Source organism: Corvus moneduloides, chromosome 6 (assembly GCF_009650955.1).
Source record: "Corvus moneduloides isolate bCorMon1 chromosome 6, bCorMon1.pri, whole genome shotgun sequence".
Lineage (NCBI taxonomy): Eukaryota > Metazoa > Chordata > Aves > Passeriformes > Corvidae > Corvus > Corvus moneduloides.
In genome coordinates, this window is record NC_045481.1 from 41,463,306 (window position 1) to 41,486,049 (window position 22,744).

The 22,744-nt window shown below is 36.3% G+C and overlaps 1 protein-coding gene across 1 annotated transcript in view; it reads right to left on the bottom strand.

The window, feature by feature from the left end:
- HSD17B12 (hydroxysteroid 17-beta dehydrogenase 12) overlaps window positions 1-22,421 on the bottom strand; it is a 120,976-nt gene extending 98,555 nt beyond the window's left edge. The window contains exons 1-2 of the mRNA XM_032111037.1: window positions 22,222-22,421; window positions 1,485-1,554 (exon numbers count right to left, since the gene is read on the bottom strand). Coding sequence (XP_031966928.1) covers window positions 1,485-1,554; window positions 22,222-22,233 — 82 coding nt within the window. The 5' untranslated portion in view covers window positions 22,234-22,421. The remainder of the gene's footprint in view (window positions 1-1,484; window positions 1,555-22,221) is intronic.
- Window positions 22,422-22,744: the final 323 nt, after the last annotated feature.

Here is a 22,744-nt window from a genome sequence, read left to right on the forward strand (position 1 = left end):
TTTTTAAAATTGGCATGTTAAAAGGGCTTTATTTAAGAATTTCAATGAAAATAGTGTTATGTTTTGTCATATTACCATAATCCTTCTTTTTAAATCACTTAGAATTTCAGTATAACCTAATTAAGTAATTTTAAGTAAGTCTTAACCCAAATACATAGATCTAATAAAAATGTATTTTGCAAACAGGGAAAATAGACTTCTAAAATGGATTCCTCAGGTATGAACAAAGATGCTGAAACATTTCCTCCCCACAAACTTTGAGATATGAACTATTTCACAGCACTTACATTTAAAACCAAAATACTTATAAGAAAACAAATTTCACCAAATATCTAGCATAATGTTTCATTCCAATTGTATTTATTTATTCCTTTTATATTTGAAAAAAATCTTTCTATTTTCCTTGCCAAAAAGGAGAGAGAATAGGGGAAGAAAAATACTCCAAAATCCTAACTACCTATCTGCACATACTATTTATTTCAAAACTCTTCTAACAGCAGTTTATACTTTATTTTAGATAATGTATATTATTTTGCCTGTAGAAATATTATTATTTAGATTCCTGCCTTTTCAAAGGCTACAGAACAACATTATAGATTTTAGAAACTTCTAATCATTTTTAATCTCTCACTTTTTTCAATGCTACAAACATCCCACTTGGTAAATAGAATTTACATTTCTCTCCTGTCTATATTATGAGAGTTGAATCAACAATTCGAACCAGGAAGAACAAGTGATGTACCGTAACACAATAGCAACTCCAACACTTTAACACAGCTCCTCTATCTATTGGTGTATAAAAAGCTTACACAAAGTATAAAATATCTCAGAAATACAGACTCTCTCCTGATCAGAAAATTTTACTTATTGACTAATTTGACCTCAAGCAACTGCATTTTTCTCAAAAAGCATCCTATCTAGAGCTTTATGTCATTCACTGACTCTTGCTTAATTAACCAGCATGCTTTAAAACCAAGTCTCGGTCCTTCAACTTAATCAAAACAGACTACTTTTAATTGCTACCACATCAATTATATTTGTCAACACAATAAAACCACATTCAATTAGAAAGAATTATTTTTTTTAGCCCTGCCTTTGACCAACCAGAGATTGTAGCATCTACTTTCAGTTTATTAGCTATTCTAATATGAAGCAAACTGAAACATACAGCACAGTTCACAAATACATTGTTCTTTCTATAATATCTTATCATTTGCATCTTCTAATGGGAAAATCCAGTATACCACTGTCAGCAGTGCTGTTCTCCTGCAACCGATCAGACATCAGAAGGACTTGGCATTAACTTCCCTCCCTCACAACACTTTGCCTCCTCACCTCTCTCAAAATAAAACAAAAATATCTATGTTTGTCTGAAATGTCAATAAACTTCAAAATCTAAAAGGCCAAAAGGTCAGGTATTATTTAATCCGAACAGAAAAGTTATTTTTTCTCTCTCTCGAAAGCCATCAGTAAGAGCGCGCTACCTGAGAAGTGATGCCCATGTCCCTCGGACGTCCATCCTTCTATCCCAGAACAGGGGCTGTGCCCCGCTCTCTGTAACATAAGATGGAACACATTAGAATTATTGTATATCCAGGCACATTTTTGCACATTCAAATTATCTGGCCCTCAAAAAACTTTGTATCTTTTGGTCTGAAAAGCATTTTAAAAACTCTTACTACATTCTAATCTGAGTCCTCAAAATTAGTTTTGCTAAGTCAGGTATACGTGTCAAAAATTAGTGCCATACATTTTCAGCTGAAGTACCAGATTCCCCAGACATGGTTTTCAGTTCTTATAGGCCTCTATACTGCTGCATGCTCCATCTCATTAGCAACATTTAATCTGCAAGTGGTATGATCTTCTATTAAAGAAAAAAAAATTACATACATTGAAGTTTTTTTTTAAAGCCATTTACATGAGGGACAAAGTCCTGAGATAACTTCTTTCCACAGCAACTTTTCCCTCCTCCACTTTAAAAGTTGAATACCCTCCCAGATAAATGTGGTCTTTGTTTTTCCCATTTTTCTGTGATTTTTATTATTTTGTACTTACTTGTGATGCTGCAGAATTTACACAGACCTGTAGTTTTGAGACTTCTATCTCCTCCCTCCACCTGCGAGGAAGATACCAGCTAAAATCACTGTCTATACACCATTTTCCCCCCCTTTTCCCTCCAAAATTTTCCAAACAAATGTGAGAGGGAAAAATGTTTAAGATAATGAGTTCAAATTCGGTGTGCTAAATTAAAAAAAAAAAAAACACCTTGCTTCAGTTTGTCATTTAATAAGCATTATCAACACAAATCATGGTCAGAAAGCCTCAGCACTGTAGGGTGTAGTATTTATAACTAAACTGCCTTTAAAAAAAAAAAAAATCTGTCATCTCTTACCCTTTTCCTTCCACATATTTACCCTCCTCATACTGCTTAGATCTACAGCAGACTATGGCCGCATATGTATTTTTCCACCCAATTTCCTAGACACTGACAAATGTGAACCAAAGAAGAATTTTGCACAATGTTAACTTATCTAAACCACTTATTTCCTCCATTCTCTCCTTTTGCCCATGGCATCCAGTGCTTTTTTTTACCGTCTGCTGTTGTTTTGTTTGGTAGTTCCCCAGCTTCCTGTACATTTGTCTCCTGCTGATCCTACTAGACCGGGCAGGAAGAACTGAATGTCTGTCTCTCCCCATTGCTACACTGCCTCTCAGTTTTTGGTGTTTTATTAATTAAACACATTTGACCATCATTTTGATATATTTTTAAAGGTACTTTTTCTTTCCTTTCTCTAGAAACTTGCTGATTACGGTCACCAATACTTCTGTAAAGCAAGGTCAATCCTGTCCTGCTCTAGTACATGCTTCTGTCAGAATATTAAGGGTACACAACTTAAAAGTCTGTCATGCAACGCATGCAAAAGGAAAATGCATGAGAAAGAAAAAGAGGGTAACATGTACAGATGCCCCTAAATATCATAAAAAAAAAAAAATAGAAATTTTTTATTGGTTCTGACTTTTTAAAGAGATACCATCATGAGAAAACACCTATCTTGGGGGAAATCTTTGTCTAGATCACTAGCAACACTTTTTCTCACTAATAAAAGTAAAGAAAATTTTAAAATTCAAATTTACTGTTAAGGATCAGCACTTTAGGATTTCTGCATTTCACTCAGCCTGGGGAGTGAGAGTTGCCTGTTGGTTTCACTTTTGTTCTCAGCTAGTTTCACTTTCACACACTGGCAGAATCTTTTATGTTTTCCGTTCAGCAATGTTAAAGACGACATTTACATCTTTAAACAATCCTCATTACACTTTTAATACAAACAATTTGTGTCCTTCTGCTTCCCAGGACACTAAGAAAAAGTAATTTGGGAGCCTAAACATAATGGGCAGCATACTTCTAAAGGAGCAGCTTTCACCTGTCTCATGTTGGGTTGTAGTCTGCTCTTTCTTTCCCTGAGATCAATAGGAAATGTGCCATTCACTTCAGTGATAGCAGGATCAGGCCACTGGGTCTGTAATCTGCAACAAAAGAATGCCATATGCAGACCAATATATTCCTTATAACATACAATGTTTGCCTTTAATTATTTTCCTATGCAAACTCAAGGGGGAAAAAATGGTCCCTGCATTTACCTTTTTGTATGCTTTTAAATTAGCAATAAATACCCTTCTTGACAGAGGCCATACGAAATTAGAGGGCATATGTTCGCTTTGGTTTGCATGGGGAAGGAAACACCATGTCTCCCTGCTACCAACTGCAGTAACTCTTTCTCCTCCTCGTGCCAAGCACAATCTATAAAAAGCACTCCAGCCCAGACAGAACATTGCACCAGGACCTTGTTTAACTAAAGTTTCCAAAGCATACACTTTTGTAACCCTCATTTTTTCAGGATAAACCACAATGCTCTAAGCAACTAAACTATCAACAGCAGGACAAAAACTGGTTTGCATTTATTTATTCCAAACTTGTATATTCCCTTTTATATTACCTTCTCTATGGTACAGACTCCAAAACACAGCTGTGAACTCACATACGCCTAGGCAAGCACATATATACACAACGGAATCTTCCTCTAGCTACCAAAGCACTGCAGGTTCTGCCTTTATAGACACAAGGGCTTCTGAGACATTGAAACTTAATGGAAAGACTTAGGTGTTTGTAGGAGCCATGCAACAATCACTTTTCAATGTCTTTCATGGAAATTTTGTGTCCCACAAGCGCACATAGAAATTGTCACTTCATAGAAATTGCTTACAGAAATTACTGTCATGTTTACATGCCAAAAGTTAAATACTAAAAGCTCACATATGCAACTCCTGTGAGAATACTTACATCATAGTTTTATTTACACTACTGTTTATTTCACCATATGAAATGGGAATAAAAGCATGGAATTGCACATGTGATCATGTACCCACCCACTTCACATTAACGCACTTTTCTATCCCAATAATCTCTGGTAGTCTATATTTGACTTATAATGTCACGTTACACGTCTAGACATGAGCAACTTCCACAGCATGATGTAGGACATATCCTGCTTTCTCTTTTCCTGGATATTACTACACAGAAGAAGAGTAACTTCTCTCTCAAAGAATTTGTCTCTGCCTTCCTTCTCAACCACCACTTCTCCTCTCCTTTGCCCAGAAGACATTCTTTGTGTTTCCAAGGCCAGTTCAACATGAGACTAACACTAAATTTTGAGCATACAAACATACCCCATGTTCAGTGGGGTTATTCACTCATTTAGGTAAACCACACCTTAAGGTGCTTCAGTGCCATACAAAAACAGACCACTATGATCACCTGCATCACAGAAAACTCAGTTTACTGGAAAGCATGATCACAACACCGACTTTCACATATTCACAACACGCTACATTTGCGTCCCCAAGGTATCCACATTCCTCTTAAGTGCCAAAATTCACTCTTTCCTAACAGCAACATCTAAGACTTGTTTGTCTCTAATTTCTTAATGTCCAACCATGCTGTTGATAGAGTGTTTTGGTGGGAGGTGGCTATTACACAGATTTTACATCAGGCTTTCACCCACGGCTGCATCTGCCCCAGTAATAGTGTCCTGGGAGAAAGACACTGCTACTGCCAGCTTTCCTTGCATTAGCTTTTAGGGCAAAACCCCTGAATTGTATCAATTTTGTTAATATATGATGAAGCTTACCTTAAGTGAACACTCATGAACCAGTACATGTCTATCAATTAATGTCGGTGAAACCAGAGAAATAATTACAGGGAATACAACGGTCTGTTTCAAAACAGTTCCTTTAAAGGATGTGCTTCATAACTTAGCCTTGTTCTTAAATGATGTTCTTGGTGCACTCATACAAATTATTTCCTTCTGGAGCATTCTGGCCTATATTTTACCTGAATTTTATATAAATATTTGCTGCACATTTTTGTGTTTCTAAAACTAGAATAACCAGATAATTTTAGCTGTGTGATTGCCATTTATCTTTTGTCTTCCAATAATAAAGATATTAAGGCCTCACAGCAAGCATTTCAATGAACCCTTCGAAATAATGTGAGAGTGGCAGAAAGGCCAAAGACAGTTACATGGGAAAGACAATGGAAAGAGGGTTGGTGTTACTTCAAAGATACTTAATTTTATACTAATTTCTGAAGTGCAAAGAAGGGAACTCCCCATGAGGTGCCTTTTCTAGCCATGCCAGCAGTTTTGAAGGGTTCTGCAGTCTCTCCTTGGGGTTCCTAATGGAACCCTTTTCTGACAAGTTCTGCTGCAGTACAAGAGGTTATAACAAGGACAGTCTACTCTCTCCTTTTCCCTTCTGGAAACAAGGAGCAGAGCAACTATTAACAAATACTCGCTTGGGTATTTTTGTCTTGGAAGGCACCAGGCGTAACACCTGGTGCTGTGTAATAGTCACATTATTCATAACCCTTGTAAGTGGAGAGTAACTGTCATGACAGATAGGTTAAACAGAGGAACAGAGATGTGAACAAGTCAAACAGTGTCTGTGACAGGTGAGGAGAGCACAGCCTAGGATCACTGACTTTTCACCTCTCTTTCACTCTAGTTCAGTCTCAAATACACCAGACTTTAGCTGTCTTTACTTTTTCCTGATCTTTAAGCAGTGCCCTGATCCTAACTCAATGGGGCAGTCACATAGGAGAGACCAAGATGAGCACAGCAATAACCAGGCTAGCTCCTGGGGATGGGAATCCATGGAAAGAATCCCAGTAGTGTTGGGACCTCTCCTTTGGCTTGTGAGTGAACAGCATCTTCCTATTTGCACAACAGGGTTATCTCAGAGATATACTGAATATTACAACACACAGATTGTAAATGCTATCTGGCCCTATTTTAAACAACCAAGGTAACACAGCTTCATAGATTTCCAATAGTCTTTTGCAACTTCAACTAAAAATCAGCTGATCAAGAGATCTAAAACAGTAGACACACAACACTGGGAAAAAATACTTTCATTCTTTCCTTAAAGTAAATATACCAACATCAAAACCTCTTCTATGGCCCATATCCTTTACCAAGAATAATTTTGTTTGTAGAGAAACAAGAGAGAAAGGTGACTGTAACTCAGGTGGTCACAGAGACTTTGTGCTGTTATGGAATTATGTAGGTCCTCTGCCACTATCAGCAGACCTTCTCTGCATCCAGGTTAAACAAACCTGCTTTCTGTCACTTTCTAAAACTGGGCTGTTGGGGAATTCATCACTCAATGGGAACTTTGCCTCTGCTAAACAATTGTTTCTCAAACCATGGCTTGCCAAAGGACAACAATATTCACAGTGTTAAAAAAACCAGTTTGTCAGCAGGATCTCTGTTTCGAAGCTGGGGACTGAGAAGCTCCTGCAAGTAGGAGCTTCTAGGGTAGCCATTGATCTACCAGCTACCTTGGCTTGCTGTCAGTAAGTGCAGTCTCCCTGAAAAAGTGACTTTTCAGGCAGCAATTACAAAAAATTATCATCAAAAAAGGGAAGAATTCAAGACAATAACAGGGAGAGAGGTGAATCAAAAGGAAATCAAAGATTCAGAAAGTTTAATAAACACTGTACTAAAGGACATAATGACATTGCATATAATAGACTGCAAAATAAGGAAGGGCATATACTGCCTGCTAACAAGAAAAGGAACTGCACCACAGGTTACCTCCCTATGAGATTAAAAGAAAGATACATAAAACTTTCCCTGATGATGGGCTGACTGGTAGCAGATTTATCAGACTTGATCAATTCACAGCACATCATTTAGTGACTACCTTTTTGCCACATATCCAGTATCCTTCCACGATTAAAAAGTAGGGCACGATCCTCACAGCCCAAAAGCATTGGTCCTTCTGAATGAGATAGTAGTGGATGAATGGGAAAGAACAACACATCACTCAGCTGGAAAAAGTGCTCAGCATGTCTAAAAATCCTATGGACTTCAACTGTCCCAAAACATATTGTTACCTTTGTACCTTTTGGGTTGTATGCAGATAGCTGATGAGCTTGCTCTATTTCCCTCTGCCATTTTCAAGGGCTTCAGCTATGAAAACAACTTATTGCCAAACAGCCCTTCTGTCTGCCTGTTCTTAGACCAGCTTTGTCTAGGACCAGCTCCCAAGTCCTTTCCCAACTCTTGCTTGGAGAAGATGGTGTGTGATTTCTCCCACAGCAAATCTTAAATAATATATTTTACCCATATTCTACATGTTTGTACATATATTCTACATAGAAATATATTTCTACATTTTCTTTGTAAAAATTATTCTAGGGCACCTAGGCAAATGGCATTCAAATCAGTTAATATTAAGCTTTTTGCAAAGGATAAAAGACCCCTTACTTCTCCCACCCTCTTAACATGCTAAGTGTGAAAAATAACACTCTCAGGTCAACAAAAGTTTGGCTAGAAATTCATAGGATGATGAAGATCAGAAGCCATTTACTAACAGGAGACTGCCAGAACATCCATTTCTATCCTCAGGAGGACCATCCAAAACCATACTATGTCTATCCTTAAGAATGCATATTCATGGATTGTAAACCAAAATGCGTCCAAATAATCTTGGACATAAAGTATACCCACCCTTTCCTGGGTACCAAGTCAAGTCACTCTCAAATATCAAAACACACTCATTAGCACTAAGCAAGTGGCTTTCCAACAGTGCAGTTATGACCATGACATAACAATTTAAATGGGATTTAGCAAAATTCAGGAGACTTCCATAGAAAGAAAATGCAGGTTTTGGTTTCAGAAATATCACAGGTGTGACTTTGAGCTTTTCCCATTAAAAAAAAAAATTAAAGTGCTTTATAAAAATCACATCAATGATCCTACAGATTTTAATGAAAAATTAAGCCCTGTCAATCTTTTCCATGGACATTTCTTACTGTCCCATATGATTTTGCAGCACCTCAATATTAATGGTATTTTACAGTATTTGTCTAAATACTGTAGGATCTCTGGTCACAGCTAATAGCAAAATATTCTTCTCCAGCTGCCCAACCATAGTTAAAATAATCAGAAATCAGACAAGGAGACAGAAGAAGAAAAATTTGGCCTGATAGTTATCCACATGACAATAGATTACAGATCTATCTGTAAACAGTGGCTGTGGGCCCAAGTACTTATTCCTGATCAAAGCAGTATGAAGTGGACACTTCATATAGGTTTAAGGTCAGGTATTTCTGCTCAGGTTTTCTGTCTCTCACATGAATGGTATTGAAGCTGGTCTCACTGTGTTTTGTAAAGGGACTCAGCAAGCTGCCAGAGTATAAACTCAAGAAAAAGAGAAGGTTGAGCATATTAATTCAAACTTCACTCTGTTGAACTTCTCAAATAAACTAAGCATGGGAAGAACACTGTTAATTGACATGACCTAGCTGAGATTTTTTCCCCACTTTGAACCTTCAGAGCTTGTACGCCATGTAGTTGAAGAATATGACCCATATTTCACTACTATTGTGTATCTTTTTGTGACCAGTGACCTCTGAAATTTCAGAAAATGTATACAGGAAAAATTCTGAATTTTAATTAAATTTGGAAAATGAGACACATGTGGAGCTCCCACAGATGGCAAGTGATTCTGTCAGCATCCACTTGATTTTTACCAGTTGTTAGTTTAAAGTAGCCATTAATATCTTCTTGCTTCATTTTACCCTCCACTCATATGCATAAGGAATAAATACACCAGCAGCTAGGTGACATCATCTATACGGAGTCTGTTCTATATACAGTATTTTTTCTTTGGGAAAAAAATAATTTCTCTCTATTCCTAAAGTTTCAGTTTCTTTTAAGCAAGCAGTTAAAATAATCACGATGTCCAAGCTATAAATACAGAATATTGTACACAAAAATTCTGATAAATACAACCCAATTGAAACCAAGTGCACTGTGCAGTAGAATGTAGCCAAATAGTTTTTACCAAAACAGGCCTGAGCATAAATTTCTGGAGGTTTTGGGTACCACAGACCTGGAATGGTCCCCCATCCAAGAGCTGGGCTGCTCTGAGGATGGGCAGGCTTGTGTTCCAGCTACGAAGCTTAGCCAGTACCTCCACCTCATCCATATCTCAACTCCAGACTCCATTTCAGGATGGAGTTAGGCTGCAGTACAACAAGTCACTGCTATCACATGAGCCCCATGATCACTGACAAGCTCTTGGCTGGATTTATATAGATCACACAGTCTGTATAATTTCACATCTTCACACCTATGATTTTATATGAATTAAAATTGCGTATCATAGTTCAACAATTTACAAAGAAGTTTGGTGTTAACCCACTTAAATCAGGTATTCTTGTATTCTGTCTGCTTTCCTTTTTGTTCCAATTAGATGCCCCTGTGCACATAGCACCATCTCATCTTAAATCCCTCTGTCATGAAATACAGATTTGCTGCATTATTGTAGCAGAACAGTAGTGAAGATGATTTGAATGGCTGCTTTAAATCTTAAAAGCATGAGGCCTGATTGTTTAAATAGCACTCTATATGGTAAGTATTATGACCATTAAAACTAAGAGTTAATAACTAAAATCCCAATTTGCAACTCTTATAAATATTGAGGCAAATTAACTGGATTTTTTTGAGTGAATTAAATTTAATGAATGGTATATTTTAGGTTAAAAAAATTAATGCTAGTAGCAGCATGTCATTATTACCCCAAGAATCTGTCTTATAGAAAGAGAGGATTTGATATGAGTTAGGAAATTACAGAAACACAGAATAGTTTGAATTGGAAGGGACCTTAAATATCAACTAGTTCCAACCCCCTTGCCATGGCAGACGAAATTATACTAATCTGAGTTCTATTTTTGCCCTCTACCAAATTAACCAGGGAGAAAAAGGGAAAGAGAAAACTTCAAGTTAATTAAAGCTATATTAATTAATTCTCATCCTGACAGGATGGATTTTTAGAGACCAGAGACCAAGCAACTGGGTCTTCTTATTTGAAATACCTTAAAAATAAAAAATGTGGCAAAAAATATTAGTAAATAGAATACAAATCTAGATAACTGTAGCAGAAGAAAAGTATTCAATTTGGAATCTCTAATATAGATATTCCTATGGTTTTAAGATTACAGTCAGAAATGAGGAAACTGCATTCCAAATTTTGCCTTGCCTAATCTTATTCTATTATCGGCTGGAGTTTTCAATGTAGGACCTTGTCTTATATTTACGGTGTCCTACAGAAAAACAATTAATAACAAATTATTAAATATGAGTTTACGGGAAAAATAATTCATAGCTTAATCTTCATCATTGGAAATTTTAAAATTAATGGATTACATCAAACCATCTTTCACATCTGCTTTATTGTAATGTGAAATATAGAAATATTTGAAAACTTTTTGGGGGAACTTTAACTGGTAATATTTGACCCAAATATTCAAAAATATTTGAAAATATTTTGTAATATTTTGCAACTTTGGCATAATTTCTGGAGAGCAAAAAGATAACCTAATTAATGTCATACTTAATGACAGGAGAACAAAACATTTTCAAAAAGTAATAGAAGTATACACATTTGTGAATTTATTCTGGAGAATTTACTATTCACCTCTAAAATTGTTCATTTAAAAATAAAGAATGAAGCATATCATTAACACATGAATTCCGTTTTCCATCTTTGGCTTACACTATGACTTACAGAGCTCTCTTTCTAATTAATGAAATAGATAATAACATAATCATATTTAAGCTTGTTAATAAATGTTTAAAATCCCATGATTTCATTGAAGCACATACAATTCACAAATTCAAATTTAAGGTGATATCTCTGTGGAAATTATAGTGAAAGAAATTGAACTTTGTTCCTGACATTTATGTGCTGCCCTACACTGAAGCAACTTTGAGCTCGCTCCCACTTCACTGTACCTACCTTCCATTTAGTTGCTAAAGTCTACCTTATTGTACTGATTATAGCACTAATATGGCCAGAAACAGATGGCCATTGATTTAGATGTTATATGGAAATAATTCTTTTCCTTTGAAAAAATCACTTTTGTGGTGTTCCTGTCTCCATTGATCAGATATATGCAGTTATTCTTTTCCAAGGTAAACATTTAGGTTTACTTAGTACGTGAAAACATAATTTTTTAATGTAGTTTCAATTAAATTTAAGGAGCTGTCCAGACCTTTGAAAAGCTAAGTTCTGTGGTAGAACTCTCATCATGAATTTTAATGTTATTATTTGAATTTTAATACATTGCCAAAGCAAAAAAGCTGCTTCCCCTCTTAAAAAAATTGCAGCAGAAATTTAGAAACATTTTTATTCAAATATGGGAGGGGTGGGGGGTCATTCGTTTGGTTTTGTTCTTTTAACTCCTTCCCTGCAAGGATTTTAAAACTTCATAAAGTTACTTGTGCAAAATTTCTGTATATTTCCTTCTGTCAGTAATTTCTCTTGATGTCAAAACAAAACCAATATTTATTCTTTATTATAAATTCCAAAAACAACAGGAATATTGTGTTTATTATTCTGAAAGCCATAAATGGAAAAAGCTCCAAGAATATTAAGTAGAAACTGAACATAGAGCTTCCAGATACATGATCGATAGGGGACTTTTAACATACAATAATTATTACAGGTACTATTATGTGGATAAAACTTCACGTAGGATATTTATCTAGCTCATTTTTCTATTAAATAAGTCTCAGTTAAATTTACAAACAAAAATGATGTAGCCCTGTCTGCTCAGTCAGTTTAATGAGATATGAACTATCGATAAATAAAAATATTTTATCCTAAAAAAGATTTCTAAATAACCTATAATTTATAGGCAAAAATATATCAAGCCACTTTTAAAGATTTAGAAACATTTTTCAAGTTTTTAAGGAAGATTTGAAACATTCTTTTAATCTCAATTTGTTTTCATTGCTAACTACTTGAGAGACTTAAGAAAGAGCAAACTCCCCATAAGATTCAACAATGCAAATTAATGTTCCTAATAATTGTACCTGTATCTACATCCACATATTTTGTTAATTATTATGTACAGTATTCAATTTGAAAAAAGGCTGAATTCTAGCTGCAGTCAGTTATAAGATAATATTATAACTTTCAAAAAGCTTCTCACATAAAGTAACTTTAAAAAAATTGTTCAAATAATTTCCTATTACTAATTTCAAAGTAAAAAATGAGCTTCAAGAGAAGGAGTATTTGTGAATTATGATCGAATTTACTTTTTTTTTTCTGCTTCTCTATAGAAAAATCAATAACAATTTTTGAAAGAGGAAAAAACATAACATTTTAATAGAAATATATTCAGTAAGGATGAGTAACAATTCTAACAATTTTGTCTTTAAGTCATATGAATTAGTATGATATAAAGGAATTCATGGGATAGTGATGAACCTCAAACTGACTTATGCTTACTGTTTGCCCTTATCAAAGTATTTTCTTTGTGTACAAACTGTAAGTTTTAATCCTACCAATTATCCTTCTTCAAAGGTTGTCTCTGCCTACTATTTAAACAATGTATTTACTAAACTACAAATTTAAACTGACAAACACAAATATTTTTTTTTAATGCCTGAAAGACCAAATTTGTATATTTTGTTAAAAGAAGTTCTTTTTTGATGCAAAGACATCTCTATTTTATTTTCTAATGCTAACATTAAAATGTCTGTTCTTAGGTAACTAGGTATTAGATTCAGCAGCCAGATTTAATTGTTTTAATTGTCAAAACTTATTTCTACCTTTATTCTGCAAGGGCAGGGCTTTATTTCTTTTGCATCCTGTACATGTTAATGGAGAATCTAAAACATCTAAGTCCTATAAACCACTTAAAACAGTAGATAAATAAGACTGAATACTTTTTATTAAATTATCAGCTGATAGGCTACCAATAGCTACCTCCCAAAAGCTTTTTTTAAACAGTATTTGCTAGTCCTTGTTTGCTTAGATTTTAATCTAACATTTTTGTTACTTTGATTTTAAAGAAACAGTGAGGTTTTATTATTTATCAGAATACTGAAGAGTTAATAAATTCTATTTTAAAAACTGACATGAAATTCAGCTCCCTTTGAAGGCAAATGGAATTTTACCACTCATTTCAGGAGAGCAGGATCAGTCCAGAAGAATTTAAAATCCAATTGTCTTCTAACTTTTACCATATGAATTCAGTAGCAACTGGGTATGCTTACTCTTTGGACACGTTTGATAATTTAAATCTTTTTTATTACTGTTAGGAAATAAGTCCAGCAAAAGGAAAAAAAAAAAAATTAGCTGGCATTTTGGCTAAAGTATACAACATTCCCACTTCAGCTTTTTCATCTGTATATTAAGGTATAAAACACTGCTCTAAATAGATTTCACAAATACTTGTCTTTATATCTATATTGGATAACTGAGCTTATTTTGTTTTATATTTAGCTGCATGCTACGTAGTACTTTGGCTATTATGAGTCTAACTTCCCAGAATATAAGAAAATATCTTCCCTGAAAATTCTTTCTGAACTGGATGCCATTTAGTATAAAAATATTCACTTTTAAAAAAAGCTGCCCACTAAAATTATTTGGCTGGTGCCTGCAGTTCTAAAGTGTTTTCCCTAACTTTTAATCTTTTCTAATTTTTAATTTCCTTCAAGTCCAAATTCTAGACAATTAAGAGGACCTGTCTCTGTATGTCAGTATTTCACAATATGTAATATTTTCAAATAAAAGCTATATAAAGCTCAAGCCTTTGTTTTTTCCCTGAAAGAAGTAATTTCAGGCAATACATTTAAAGGCAGTAGGTATTGTGCCTAAATTAACTATGGAGGTCAAGAGACCTGTATGAAATTTCTCTTAATATGAAAATATGGATTTATGATTCTGTGAAAATAATGTTTGTGGTAGACAGCATGTTATCAAAGCAGCTTTGAAAGCTTATATAGTTACCTTCTCTGAATGTTCTGGCTACTTCTGGTCCTCCCTCATCTGGAAGAAAAAGCTGGTTTCAAAGTTAAATTTGCAAATTATTGTTACAAATCAAATATTCAATTTCTTTACTTTAAAAACTCTAGTACTGTGCAAAATTTTGCTTATTTACTTAAAGATTCAAGCTGCTTGTCCTGGAGATTTTAATTTTTGTGGAACTGATTATAGCAGATCCCAAATATCCAAGAAAAGAAACTCAAACAAAACTACAGCTAAAGGCTTTTTAACTTGTTTTTTAATTCTTTTGGAATACTTAATGTTGTTTGATGTATAATGCATTTGGAAACATGCAATTAAAAGTTTTAACTTTTACTTTTGATTTACTGCTTTCAAAACTTAGCTCTAAAAGCCAGGTACCATAAGAGGAAGCACTGCAGCATTATCAGTTGGAGATTTTGCTGGGGCCATATTATGTTAACCTGCACTCCTAGGAATAATTCTGATCCACAGAAAAGTTCCTATTGAGTTCCTTGCTATTATTTTCATGAATATGCATGAATATTCACTATTTAGCCTCCAAATAGACAGCAGAAATTCCTTACTTTTTCCAGCAAGGAACAGAAAGCATTTTTAGTTCTGATGTTGATCAAAGCTATTTTACAGGACAAAACTTTTTTGGAACTAATTGTGTCAATCTAGGTCCCAGGATTTATAAACTTCTTCAGGAAGCAGTGCAATTTAGTCTCATGTAAAATTTCCTCTGAACCCAAGCAGAGTGTGGTGCAGAGACAGAGCAGGACGCTCGCGAGCCCCCAGGCCAGTGTGGACCCAGGTATACAGGTCCTCCGTGCTCAGGACCCAGGGCACCAGTAACAGCTGGGATGAAAGCTGGCTTCCAATCCACAAACCTACAGGTGTCAAACAGTGAGGGCAATGGAAAGGCATGGGAGGTTGCTCAAGATCAGGCCTTTGTGATGCATGCTTTTGCTAGTATACAGTTGAAAAAATTAGTAGTTCTATCTGTTTTACCTGTGCCTTGATGCCTCTGGTCTATTTGCTGTGAAGTCATAGGCTTCACCTCTCCCCCCACAAAGAAGCAAGCTGGCAAGAAATTTTCCAGCAAACACAGAAAGTGTGACCCAGGAGTGGAGAGGGAGAATTGGTGAAAAGTCGTTTATATTATCTAAATCCAGGAGTTAAATCAGGATGGTCTGTTAAAGAGTTACCAAATCAACCAGCAAAGCTCTCCACCGATAGTTCTTTGAATTGCTGGAGTTGAAGCAAGTCTTTGAGAAGGTGCTGGGCAGGAAAGGGTTAATGTATTTTTTGGAACTGAGTGACACTGATGGCTCTATTTGTGGTGACAAAGAGAGTTATGGGTCTGATCCAAGGAAATCGTGAGCACTTTAAGCCGAGCAAGAGCCTGAAACTACACAAGGCACAGCAGACTACACCTTGTGTCATTTTGAAAAACTGTTGCCAAAAATAAAGCTTTGATAACTTTTCCATTCAGAATTACCCTTTTTCGGGCCAAAAACTGTCTCACTAAATTAAAACAGAATATCTAAAATTTCGGTCTAGATGTGTAACAAAGTTTTATTTAAAGAAGATGTGAAACTATTTAGAATGTAATTTGTAAGTTGTCTTATTTAAAACTTCGAAAAGAATTTAAAAATGCATTACTGATAAATACAAATTAGGGCTATTGAGACAATTTTGAATATTTCCTTAATTGTAAAAAAGGCAAGTTCAAGTTCAGAGCCCATTAATCATTGGTAAAGACAAATATTTAAACTAGAAAAAGTGCTTTTATACAGGTAACGTATCTATTACAAGGTATGAAAAGAGTTAGTCCACTTTAAAAAAGTACCTGCTCCACAAGTATTATGAGCCATGGAGTTGCTGATTTTACCCTTTATTAGCCTTTTCACAGTAGATAATGATACTTTAGTGTTTTCCTAGAAAAACTGCCCACCACATCCCACCCCCCTCACCCCCCCACTTCCAAAGGGTTAACCAGATTTTAATCCCAGATTTTTTTTTAAAAAAAAAAAAGGTCTATAACTGAACTGGAATCTAATGGTCACAGTTCAGTTGCCAGTGGCAGGGGTCTTTTGTGTAGCTCTCCCACTGACTGCACAGTCTCAGGTATCTTGTCTTTGCTGTGCTCTTACACCCTCAGCTGCACAACCCTACTATGAAAAGGACCAGCCCGAGGGGCCAGATGGGTAAGCAGGGACTAAGAGCTATCTTCTGAGAAGTTAAAATACTCTGCATTAAGCAGAAAATAACATTTTTATTATACTTTTTTCACCTAAGAAAACAGCCATAAACCAGTTTTCAAAAACCACAACTGAACCCTTAATGCATGCATGACTTGTGAAACGTCTTCATGGGGTCTGATCACAAAAGCCGCTTGGGGTATGGTCTGATGAAATCCCCTGAGGTCAGCAAGTGTTCAGTGATTAGCCCCCAGTGGTGTTAACTCTTTACAGCAGGTTTATGGCACACACCTTCCAGAGAAGTGACTGCAAAACACTTCCCATTCCTAGCACATACATTCAGTTCCCTACATATAAATGTACTCTGTGAAACTGGAGTTGGGTGGTACACAGCACTGACCCGTGGCAGAAAACTTCCAAACATTCTGAGGGGAAAGATCTCCACATTTTACTGACAAACTAAAGCCAAAGCTACTGATGCAAACACCTGCAGCTGCAATGATTTTAGCAATTTCTCTCATGTATGCCAGTAAGAATTCAGATCCACTGCATGTACTTGTATCACTGAAATGCTGGCAAACTACCTGTATGAGTTACAGAGAGTGGGACCTCAGTCTGCCTGGGAAAGCATCATGACCTCCATTAGGACTGGAGCACAGAGATCTGCAATAAGCACTATGAGAGGCAGTAAGATGTACCTTGATTTTCAGATTTTGGGGGCTGAAATGTGGCTTTAAAACATTTAAACTTCAGTTTAAATAACTGTTTAAAACGTTATCACCTAACACTGTGAAGTCACTCTTTGCCAAGGGCCAACACACCACCTACACAGAGCCGCAGTCCAAGCCAGTAGAATGTTGTCTGTCTGCACTTTGCAGAACAATCAGTTTTCCCCTGGTTACAATGAACTACAGATGTATGCAAAATCTTGTCAAAGTTTGGGGTTTTTTTTACATTTCTGCATTCAGACATCTTCAACTTAGCTCAAATAGTTTTCTTCATACACACTCCCTCCTCCAAAAAAAATTTTGCAGTACAGTATATTTTCTCCACTTTTTTTTTGTATTAGGAAAGAGAAGATTTTACTAGCAGAAATTTTTCATATTATTTACTTTTTAGTCAGCATCTTGATACTAGTGTTTGAGGAAATGCTTAGCTGCCGAATTACATGCAATTTAGGTATTTATTTATAGAAGCTGAATCACAAAACCTGCACTTTCCCCCTTTCTAGCAGAATTCTGCCAGAGCCAGCCCCTCTGAATCCCCCCAAAACTCTAACAACTTCACTGATTGCAGGTGAACCTCACTTTGCATCTGTTGTTAAGGAGGTGGGGAGGAAGCATGACAATGTCTTGTCATTAAAGTTATACAGAGAAGACCTGCTTACCTCAGTGTTAGTCCCCACTCATGAAAGTGTCTCCCCAGCCAGCACGTGGTTTTCTCTCTCATGGTAAAACAGAACCTATTTTTTAAAATGGATCCGACAGGTATTCTTACATTGCTTTTTTTTCAAAAGCAGTGCTAAGGTTAAGTATTTTGATTAAAGTATATGTTTTAAATAGGTTCCTTACCTTTGTTACCACTAGCACACAGAACTGCTAAAGGGAGCAGTTTTTACAAGTTCACTTGCATCTCACAGCCTGGAGTATCTGTGTGTTGGTGTACTTTGGTCATGTTGAACAGTGAAGCTGGACTGGCCAGCTTACTCTTCTGCCTCCTTGAGTTCCCAGGCTCCACGCAGCCCAGGGCAGCAAACTCCAAGTCACTAAAATGGCCTTCTGATACTACTTTTTACAAATCATTGAAACAGTTCTAACTAATCTTCATTGCAAATGTAAAAAATAATCTGTTTTAATCAAGGTAGTTGGACCTACTTTTAAACATTTTGTTGTTTATCATTATCTATTTCACCCTGTTTGTTCTTATCAAATGTCCCTTCCAAATATTAACAAGTGCTAAGACTACAGTGAGATGTGGCCCTATGGATTTTAATGCACATGTTGGAAACACTGCAAACCAGGTAAGTTCAAAAAGAAAAAATGGCCTTCTTTGGCAGAGACTATGTCAAGTGAGCTAAACACCAAAATACTGTTCAGTCTGAAAGAAAAACATATTTCCTACTGCATTTAGGAGATACAAGTTAAGGCTGTGTTATTCTAAATGGGATAAAAAGGTTTCAAAGAGAAAGACATTCCTTCCTCTTTTCTGTCAGTTTAAGTCTTGAATGATTCCAGTGAAGTGACTGAGGTTACTTAGTCTTTATATCTCTGTAACTGAAGGTCGCTTACCAATACATCTCCTGGATAGTTTAATTGACAGACACGTCTTCTACTATTTGGTTCAACGTTTCTGTACCTCTGCTGTAGCCAAAAATATATTAATTGGGAACTAACACCTCCAAATTGGTCAAAGTCCTTCTGTCCCAGAAAGCAATGAATAGCTATATCAATGATTCACCCTGTCCTTCCAACAAATATTGATAATCATCTCCTTCCCAGCTCCCCAGATAGATACAGTGGATGGGATCTTCTGTGTTGATGGGTAAAGCCTTCCTGTTTTAGACAACCTTGCTATAAAAACCCTTTCATTAAATAATCAAAATCCACAGCTAATTTGCTTGCCTGTTTCCACCACTCCCATGAGAAAACTTTTCCAGAAGTCTACACCTGTATTGGCTAAAGCCCTCCCCTAATTTTGAGCTTATATATTAGGGTCACAAATTGAAAGTACAAAATTAGGAAAAAAAATCAATAAAATCTCCAAAATAAAGCTGTACCCTTCTGTCTCAGGACATTATTAATGGGCGACTAAGTAAAATTATGTTGTAAGGAATGACTGCAAAAATGCCCCTTGCTCCAGCATGTATTTCCTACTTCGATGTTTTCCAAGCCATACTGACATCATTTACCTGGAGTCCTGCCTAGACTGACGCATGCAGTTTCTACTGTCGTCAGTGAGAATTCCCATCGTGTATCAGGGCCTCTGTACAGCCTTGTACTTCTGAGACTGCCAGTATGGCACAGTCAGGGTACCACTGGAAGTATGGGCACACTTTTTGTTGCCTGGTATGTGCCAGAACTCTCTTCTGACTCTAGAGCTGGGATGCTTGGGGACGGGACTCAAAGAGGGGACAAATCTCCAAACATCTGCACTGTAGATGACATGTTGATACCACTGCAGAGTTACTCTTAGAAGAGGAGGAGGAAATCTGGTATTGAACAAACTGAACAAATGTATTGGGGTGCTCCAAAACAACAGACAGCATTGGAACTTTCTCCAAGTAATAGCTATCTCTCACATAGCCAGTAATGCTCTTTTCTTATAAAATTCCTTGGATATATCTAGGCCTCACTGCAGAAATTCAAAGGCATTGGTATGAACACCAGGATAAATGGGAAGAAAAAGGTGCTGGTGTGGCCTTGCACTCTATTGTTTTCTACACACAGAAAAGTAGTATGGCTCTTTGAGGTGATGGTAGGAAATGTTTAAGCCTTGATCCATTTCAATCAATTAGGTAAATGTATCTATCTCTTGCTATACCAACCAGAATATACAAACCTTTCTGACATAGATCAGGGACATCAGTGACAAGGAACAAGACATACCATTCAGAAATCAGATATTTAATGGCCACTAATCCTATCATAATAGTTACAAAATAATGTAATGATGAGCCTGAGTAAACAAAATATATGAACAAAAATGGCAAGGAAAAAAATGCAATTAGAGTCTTGGGCTTGATCCAACTCCCTTTTGCTGTGGGAGTTCTGATAGACTATTACCCCTATGTAATTAGAGGTTTAGGCTTAATCCAGTTCCCATTTCCTTTGTGGGAATTGGGATAGGCCCCTATGCCCTAATTTTCTGCTGTCTTGGCCCTTGTATATACAGCTCTGTATAAGCACCTGTTTCACCATGCTGGTACTCTGTACCATATTAGGAATGATGTTTCAAGACTCAGGTAAGAGAATAGTGCAAAATAGAGCATCAATACCTCTTTTGCACTCACTTTGCATGGACCTAAATTATTAAATGAAGCAATAAAAATTCAAGTCTTTATTTTTATTCAAGATGCTGGAGACTGAAATACTTTTATTTCTGTTACCATTAAAAAAAAATTCCTGGTTCTTTGGAAAACTATGTGAAATGCTCCCACTTCAGGAAGATTACTTCACTTAACAAATTAAGTAGACAGAAAAACTGATGAGTATAATCTCTCACTTTGGCTCACCAGACAGCTCAAAGTGCCTCTAAAACACTTACTAGGGATGCAATTTCCAAACTTGGCATCAAAAATCTAAAGGTTTGTATTTCTAAGCATAAGGCAAAAGCAAACAAAAAAAACCTCTCAAAACCAATCTTGGCCATATTCTGCACTCCCCTAAGAAAAAAAGGTCAGGTTTCTCATAGTGCTGTAATTTTGTTTGGGTTTTTGGGGGGGGGTTTGTTGTTGCTGTTGTTGTTTTTGTTTGATTGGTTGGTTTTTGGGGGGGTTTTTTTGTGAATGAGAGAAAATAGAATCAATTTTGTGCAAGAATATGGACATTTATCTTGATAAATTAAAATACCTTTCATGTTGGCAATCATTACTAACCCTGATGTTGTCATAAGCACTCAGTGGTCAGCATTCTGTACACTAAGAATATGTTAAATATCTGCAAACTAGTAAAAGCAAACTTCCCTCATACACACCCTTCTGCACAGAGTTATTCACCTCTCCAGATCAGATCAAAGCAGGTTAACCATGTCTTCATGAATGCATGCATACACAGATCATGGACAAGCACAGCTCCTGACTCGTACATGTAGAACTCAAATGAACTCAAACATGTGCCTTGGCAAACACAGCTAAATGGATATGGTTATGACTCACACTGCCTTGGAAGAACTGGTAAAATGGATTGTATGTATGTCCAGACAGACGCACAGAAAAATAAATGCAAAACACTTCATCAACACACAGACACACATGGAGAGGACACACAGTTACACTCAGACAGCATATACATTATGAAGGCATTTGCATCCTGGCTACATAACCCCCCCATTACTGTCTCTCTGCCCAAATCAGCCTGGAAATTTATCTGAGCTTGAACATCTTTTTTTTCTTTTTTTTCATAGAGAGACCATGTGCACATGTTTCAAAGCTAGTGACTACACTAAATGCATGCACACTTTAGTGTGTACATACCAGCACTCACACATATTCCAGAGAGAAATCCCTATTTTCCAGAAAAAAAATCAGCTCTTTTCCCCTGCCAGGCTCTTTCTCTTTATAAGCTGCTGATGTCTTTCAGCAGTAAGTGGGAAGGGAGAAGCAAAAATATCAGCTATTAAATAATAACTACTTGGATTACATTTATAAAGATCATTTATCCCCACTTTACTTCTTGAAGTTTTATTTCAAAGTATGGCTTTCCATCTACAGCCTTGTCATGAAAGATCTGACTTTGAAATCTAAGCATGGAAGAGCAGAAATAATGAATCCTTTGGTTAGTACACATAAATTTGAGCTAAAGGAACTGTGCTGATGCCTTTCCTCTTGTTACTGATTCAGTGCCATACGTGCATATATCCCAATACAGGTAAAAATATTAAAAAACATTGGTTCCTGAGAAGCTAATATTCTAAATTAAACTAATCCCAAACATACCTTAGGGAGCATGAAGAAAAGGCAGGAACAAAGTAGGGATGCTTGAGCAGCGCAAGGATGTTCTACAGAAGACAGCCAGTGGTTGCTGTTTGGTTCCACATAGTCCTCACCATTTTATTTTATCATCCTTTTCAATCTGTTATCATGGACATTTCACTGGTAGATCTCCTCTGAAAGGACTTGCAGAAGAAGTCTGTTCTGAGGAATCTGCAGAAAAAGACAGTACCTGAATAGCAACATTAACTGAGAGTTGGTGTAATAATTTTGTGAATAGAGGCATCCAGGAGTCAGTGCGGAGATGAGGAGAATGAAAGGAGAGGACAAAGCAAGGAAAACAAGTTAGAGGAGCTAAGTTAAATTCTTTGGAAAGCGAGACTTATGGTGAAGATTGAGGTTATCAATGCCCTTTCTCCTCATGATGGTATAGAGGTCACATCAACATATTTTTCTCCACAAGACATTGGAGCACTTATTGAAGGTCTCCTATGAAAAGTCTTCGTAATAGAAGACTGGTACCACTGGG